At 54.6% G+C, this 6,132-nt stretch overlaps 1 protein-coding gene across 1 annotated transcript; it reads left to right on the top strand.

Annotated features, from left to right (window-relative positions):
• The first annotated feature begins 201 nt into the window (after window positions 1-201).
• On the top strand, window positions 202-1,137 carry LOC134154512 (olfactory receptor 14A16-like). The gene has a single exon (XM_062601186.1). The coding sequence runs from the start codon at window positions 202-204 to the stop codon at window positions 1,135-1,137; it is 936 nt and encodes a 311-aa protein (XP_062457170.1).
• The last annotated feature ends 4,995 nt before the right edge of the window (window positions 1,138-6,132 follow it).

The following is a 6,132-nucleotide window of genomic DNA, read 5'->3' as shown; positions in this document are numbered from 1 at the left end:
TTCCAGAACACTTAGATGGAGCTGAAGCTGAGGAGCTGAACGAAGGTCTTCCTGAGAAGGAGAAAAGAAATTTGTCTGTACTGTGGGGTGGGTGGCTAAGTGGGTAGTATTTCTAAGAAAATTTGAAAGTTTTTCTCAGAGAAAAGAAGTGGTCACTGTCTTTCCCCCCTTGGACAGTTGCCCTGTGCCCCAAAGCAGCAAATGTCCAACAGCAGCTCCCTCATTGAGTTCCTTCTCCTGCCACTTGCGGGAACCCGGGAGCAGCAGCTCTTGCACTTCTCGCTCTTCCTGGGCATCTACCTGGCTGCTCTCCTGGGCAACAGCCTCATCATCACAGCCGTAGCATGTGACCACTGTCTCCACACCCCCATGTATTTCTTCCTTCTCAACCTCTCCATCCTCGACCTTGGCTCCATCTCCACCACTGTCCCCAAATCCATGGCCAATTCCCTCTGGAACACCAGGTCCATTTCCTACTCAGGATGTGTTGCCCAGGTCTTCCTGGTTATCTTCTTGTTTTCAGCAGAGTATTATCTTCTCACTGTCATGGCCTATGACCGCTATGTTGCCATCTGCAAACCCCTGCACTATGGCACAATCATGGACAGCAGAGCTTGTGTCAAAATGGCAGCAGCTGCCTGGGCCAGTGGTTTTATCAATGCTGTGCTGCATACTGGGAACACATTTTCAATACCACTCTGCCAAGGCAACAGAGTGGACCAGTTCTTCTGTGAAATCCCCCAGATCTTCAAGCTCTCCTGCACAGAGTCCTACCTCAGGGAAGTTGGGCTTATTGTGGTTAGTGTCTTTTTAGTCTTTTGGTGTTTCATTTTCATTGTGCTGTCCTACGTGCAGATCTTCACTGCTGTACTGAGGATCCCCGCTGAGCATGGCCGGCACAAAGCCTTTTCCATGTGCCTCCCTCACCTTGCCGTGGTCTCCCTGTTTGTTGTGACTCTCACGTTTGCCTACCTGAAGCCCCCCAATTTTTCCTCCCCAACTCTGGATCTAGTGGTGAGTGTTCTGTATTCGATGGTGCCTCCAACACTGAATCCTCTCATCTACAGCATGAGGAACAAGGAGCTTCAGGAGTCAGTGAGGAAACTGTTCCAGCTGGTACAAGTACAGCAGCCATAGGCTGCCCATGTCTCCTCACAAGCGATTCCCAGTTTATCTCACAGAACACTTGTGCCACAGGAATTCTCTCTGTAATAGTCCTATTTGTGCACAAATTTTTGAATTCATTCTGCTCCTGCAGGAGCACAAATCCCATCTCTGTGATCCAGAGGCCTCCTTAAAATTGACTTTCCACTGTGTCAGAGCTGGCCTCCCAAGTAACATCTCTGTAATAAAAGGAGATCTCCTTAGTACTGTGCCTGAAGGCTGGGCTCTTCTTCCCAAGCAGGAGTGAAGAATGTGCTCAGGGAATTGCACCCATAAAGGCCCTGTTGTTGTGCCTGGGATTCCCATGGACAAAGGGGCATCAACTCTTTTGAGTGATACGTGAGGGAATGGGGATGGATTTAGCCGTCACTTGTGGGTGCCCAGTGTCCCTGGAGAGGGTGAGTGGTCAAAGAGGTCTCTATTGTGGACTGTACCACATATTAGAGGGCTGGTGACAGATGGTCATTCTTCTGGAAGGGAATATGGAGTCACCTGGCGAACAGAGGGGAACTCCAGGGGCAGCGTGTGCCTGGACTGGCACTCTCCGGAGTGGAGACCCTCAAAATCAAAAGGAAAGGGACAAACCAAGGAATGCACCAAATCAGGGCTCTTCATTCACAGGAGGGGGAGTGGGCTGGGTCTCATGACACCTCTGAACACATCCTGAGCAATGTGAAATTCTCCACCTGAACATAAGGAAGATCTTCTTTGCTGTGAGAGTGATAGAGCACTAGAAGAGGTTTTCCAGAGAGATTGTGGAATCTCCTTCTCTGGAGATATTCAAGACCTGCCTGAATGCAATCCAGTATAACATGCTCTAGGTGACCCTGCTTGAGCAGGGTGGGGGTGGACTAGGTGATCTCCAGAGGTCCCTTCCAACCTCAGCCACTCTGTGTGATTCTGAGAAATGCCCTGTCATTGCTCCATCCATCCTCCACTGTCATAAATCCTGGGCAGGGGGAGAGGTTGTCGGGTGCAACGATGCTGGTCCAGCTGGCTCTGCTCTGACCATCATGGCCAGTGCTGAGTCACCCAGTGGCCCCATAGCCCACTCACCCTGCGGAGCAGCACTGCGATCCTGCAGCTCTGTGGGGAACCTAGGGGAGCAGTGCAGGAATGGCCGGCCAGGCCAGCACAGACACACTGACCTTGGGAAAGGCTCTCTGGGGAGCAAGGATGTCTGCAGAGAAGAGCAAAGGACCAATTGTGTGCTTGTAGTGGGGAATAAATGAAAACCCATTGCTATGTCTCTCAGTTCAGGGCAAGCTGCTCTGTCACTGGAACTGCCTGAGGAGCTTTGGGGCCAGGACTCTTGTGCTGTCCTGGGGAGAGGGGCTGCCCAAAGGGGCTGCAGGCAGCCAGAGTTAAGGACCTCCTGCTCATAGGTGCAGTGGAGACATGAAGCCATCAGTCTCCATTTGTTGTGCCACTGCTGACCCCCAGCCCAGGTGCTGATGGAGAGGCTCACACCCCTCTCTGCCCCACTGGAGCTGCTGTGTCCTTCAGAGGGGCTGGAGCTGTGGGGTGAGTGTCCAGGGCTCTGCAGCCTCCTACAGCAGGCACTGCTGTAGGGCCATCCTATCTGGGGCTGCTCTGCTGGGTGGGCAGTGGAGAGAGCAGGAGATGTGAGGAGAGCCAGAGAGGGGCTGAGTTGGGCTGGAAAGGGCCCAGGAGAGGAAAAATGCCATGTGCTTGCAGGACAAATGCAGGTTTCTGGGGGAAGGCACCAGGCCATGAAGGGTGTTCCCCCTGTGGAGCTCCTCCTCCTTCTCCCATCTGTGCATGTCCTGCCTGGCACCCTGAGCACTGGTGCTGCTGCCAGGCAGAGGTGGAGGATCTCCCTGAGCAACTTCTCTGGGAGGTCCCCAGGGAAACACTGTGCCCAGACCCAGACCCTGCCCCAGCTTGGCAGAGGGGAGCTGCCCTCTCTTCATCCACCCTGGCAGTGCCAGCACCACTTCAGCTCACTCCTGAAAGGCTCCAGTGCAGCCCTGGAGGGAGCTGGGGCCATCTTGGGCCCCAGGGCAGCCTGGTGCCAGGAGGTTTTAACATGGGCACAGCAGCACCAGTGCCAGGAGCAGGGTGAGAAGAAGGGAAATTGGGGTGAAGAGCCCTGCCCTCGGCTGCACGGCCAAGGCACTGGCCAGGCTTCAGGTCTGGAGTGGATGCCTGTTTGAGGGTAGGAGCACAGGGACGTTCATGGGCTTCCCATGCACAGTGAGCTTGCAGTGCTTCTGAAGCAGAGGCTGAAGAGCAAGAGTTCATGGAGTCACAGAGGAGTTTCAGTGGGAGGGGGCCTCTGGAGGTCTCCTGTCCAGCCTCCCACACAAAGTAGGGCCAACTGGAGTCCTCCAGTCCTGTCTTGCTGTTATTGGACTGTGCCTGGCCCCAGTTATCATCTCCCAGCCTGCTCTGCTCCTCTTGTCCAGGCACTGCGGGATAGCACCTCCCATGGGTGGGTCCCTGCCCTGCCTGCCTTGCTGGTGCCCTCTGCTCCTGGCTCTGCTTCCCTTCCTATACAGAGCAGCCCCATTCTTGCTGCTCCCAACCACATCCTCTTTGTAGCAGGAACCCTATCACAAATGATGCTTAAGTAGTCGAGCTGTGGCACAGAAGAACCTGCCTGCCCAACTATGTATCACAAAATCAGGCCCAAGCAGCTGCCCTTGCTTTGTCATGCAGCTAAACTTCTACATGCAGTGTGACCTGTGTAGGAGTCCCAGATCTGAAGCTCTCCTTACACGCTGAAATTGGCTGTCAGGCTAGAGTGGCTGTTATGGATATCAGGTGGGCTGTTATGGATATAGAGTCACCTTTTGCACTTACAACCTTCTCTAGGATCTGCTCATGTCCCAGCTTCCCTTGCCAAGGCTTTCCTGGCTATAGTGAGGAGACAAATGCATAGTAGAGATGGGGTGCTGGGTCAGCAGGACGAGAACAGGGTCAGGTCAGCATTCGAGAGGTGCAGGGCCAGGCACAGCCACGTCCACACCATTCATGTCCACATGGTTCATGGCCCAAGCTTCCCAGCAAAGGGGAGGAGGCCCCACAGTGAGTCCAGTCACTCTCTGCCTCTCCTGTTCTTGTGCCCAGAAGACCCCCTTCCCCATTTGCCTGCAGCCCCTCCATGCTCACCTCTCTGCCCAGCACAGCACAGGAGCCCTGGCCCTGCGGCTCCTGCTACCCCAGGGGCAGAGCCATCTGTCCCAAGCTGGAGTACAGAGAAACCTCATTCTCCTTCTCATTTTCTGTCTCTGAGTGCTGCCTGCCTTTTCTGCTGGGACATCCCTGCTCTCCAGAAAGCCCTTCCCCAGGTCAGTGTGTCCATGCTGGCCAGGCCGACTGTTCCTGAACCCCTGCCCTGTGCTCCCCGCAGGACCCCGGGGTGGCAGGGCTTCTCTGCAGAGTGAGCGGCTGTGGAGCCAAGGGGTCACATGGTGACTCCTGACTCTGCCCTGGCCATGCTGGCCAGGGTGAGAAGCAGACCTCATCAGACAGGAATGACCACTGCTGATACTGCTGGCGTGTGTCTGTGCTCAGGGACCATGTTCAGAGTGACCCCAGGCCATCTGCAATGGCAGGAGATGTGTTAGGTGGGCACTAACTCCAGCCGGTGGTGTTTCACTGAGGGTGCAGGAATCACTCTCCAGTGCCCTTTCCCTGGGCCTCCCGGGTCCCCACTGCCTCTCCAGGGATTGCAGAGCCCTTGTATTCGCAGGAATATCGGGATTTAGTGCTTTACTTTCTGGTTACTCCACTGTGGACCATCCCTCACTTTGTGAGGCTCCATTCCCTGCCCACCCGAGGCACACACTCTGCCTGGAGCTCCCCTGAGCTCTCCTCATGGCTCTGATTCCCCTCCAGGAGGACGGGCATCTGTCATCAGCACTGTCACCTGCAGGACAACTGAGGGCAGGTAATTCAGAGACCATCTACACTGGTCACTGACAGATGTGCCGTGAATCCAGACCTGTGTCCCTAGCAGATCAGCCAGAGACTCTAAGCTCATCCCCTGGATCCCGTGGAGCTTACAAGAAAAAGAGCATTCCCTTTTGGGGTGCAATCCCTTGAGGTTAATTTTGACTCCATCTTCTGAAGAAAGGCCACATCTCAGGCACGTCACAGAGGAGATCCCCTGTCACTATGGAAATGTTATTCTGGAGGCCAGGTCTGGCATAAAGGTGCCCAGTGCCTGGTCCTGCCTGAACTCACAGAAATCCGCAAGGAAGCACCACGTTACCAGGGTACTTAGGCCATACACACACATGAGAACACAGCAGGACAGTGTGGAACTTAGGAGAACAGCTCTGAAAAGGGAAAGTCTTGCTGCTCTTGGTGAATGATTCTCCAGGAAATCTGCAGCCCCCTAATCGAAGGCTGTGGCAAGGAAATGCCTGCTGTGGCAGTGTGGGGATGGTGCTGAGGAGCAGAGGGCCTGTTCCACAGGCTGCCTCCAGACTCTCCTCCTCCCCACTCCTGCTCTGCTGTGAGCGTTGGAGCACTGCAGTGGGAAGGGACCAGCCACAGTGACAGCTGGCTGCCACCCTCCCCAAAGAGGGATCGCAGATCACACCCTGACTGTGGCCAGGGGAGCTGAGCTCTTCTAGTGGACACAGGACCATGGTATCACCCGGTCTGTACTCATCTGAGTCCGACTCTGTCCCCCTGAGCTTCCTTGGTATCAGTGCTGGAAAAGACATTGCAAAGGGAAGCTACCTGTGTTGCCCAGAGGGCATCTGAGGGGGTTCAGACTAGTGGGCTCTGAGGTTCCCCCATGTCTGCTGATAAAGCGGGAAGCCGGGGTCAGATTGAAATGAGAGATTCCTGAGAAGTGACACAAGCCAAAACAATGTGGTTTTTTTTTCATTTTACAAGAATATATCAGAGAAAAGTAAGAAAGAGATGCATAACACAGAGCCTTGATGCCAAGTGCCCTGTGAAGGAGGCGTGGGCGCACATGGGATAGTT

The sequence above is a fragment of the Rhea pennata genome, unplaced genomic scaffold, assembly GCF_028389875.1.
Source record: "Rhea pennata isolate bPtePen1 unplaced genomic scaffold, bPtePen1.pri scaffold_32, whole genome shotgun sequence".
Classification (NCBI taxonomy): Eukaryota; Metazoa; Chordata; class Aves; order Rheiformes; family Rheidae; genus Rhea; species Rhea pennata.
Note: the sequence above shows the minus strand (reverse complement) of the source record. Positions and strands in the feature narration are given on the sequence as shown.

What these genes read in the sequence shown, in the direction of transcription:
- LOC134154512 (XM_062601186.1), top strand. Translation starts at nt 202, where the DNA reads ATGTCCAACAGCAGCTCCCTCATTGAGTTCCTTCTCCTGCCACTTGCG.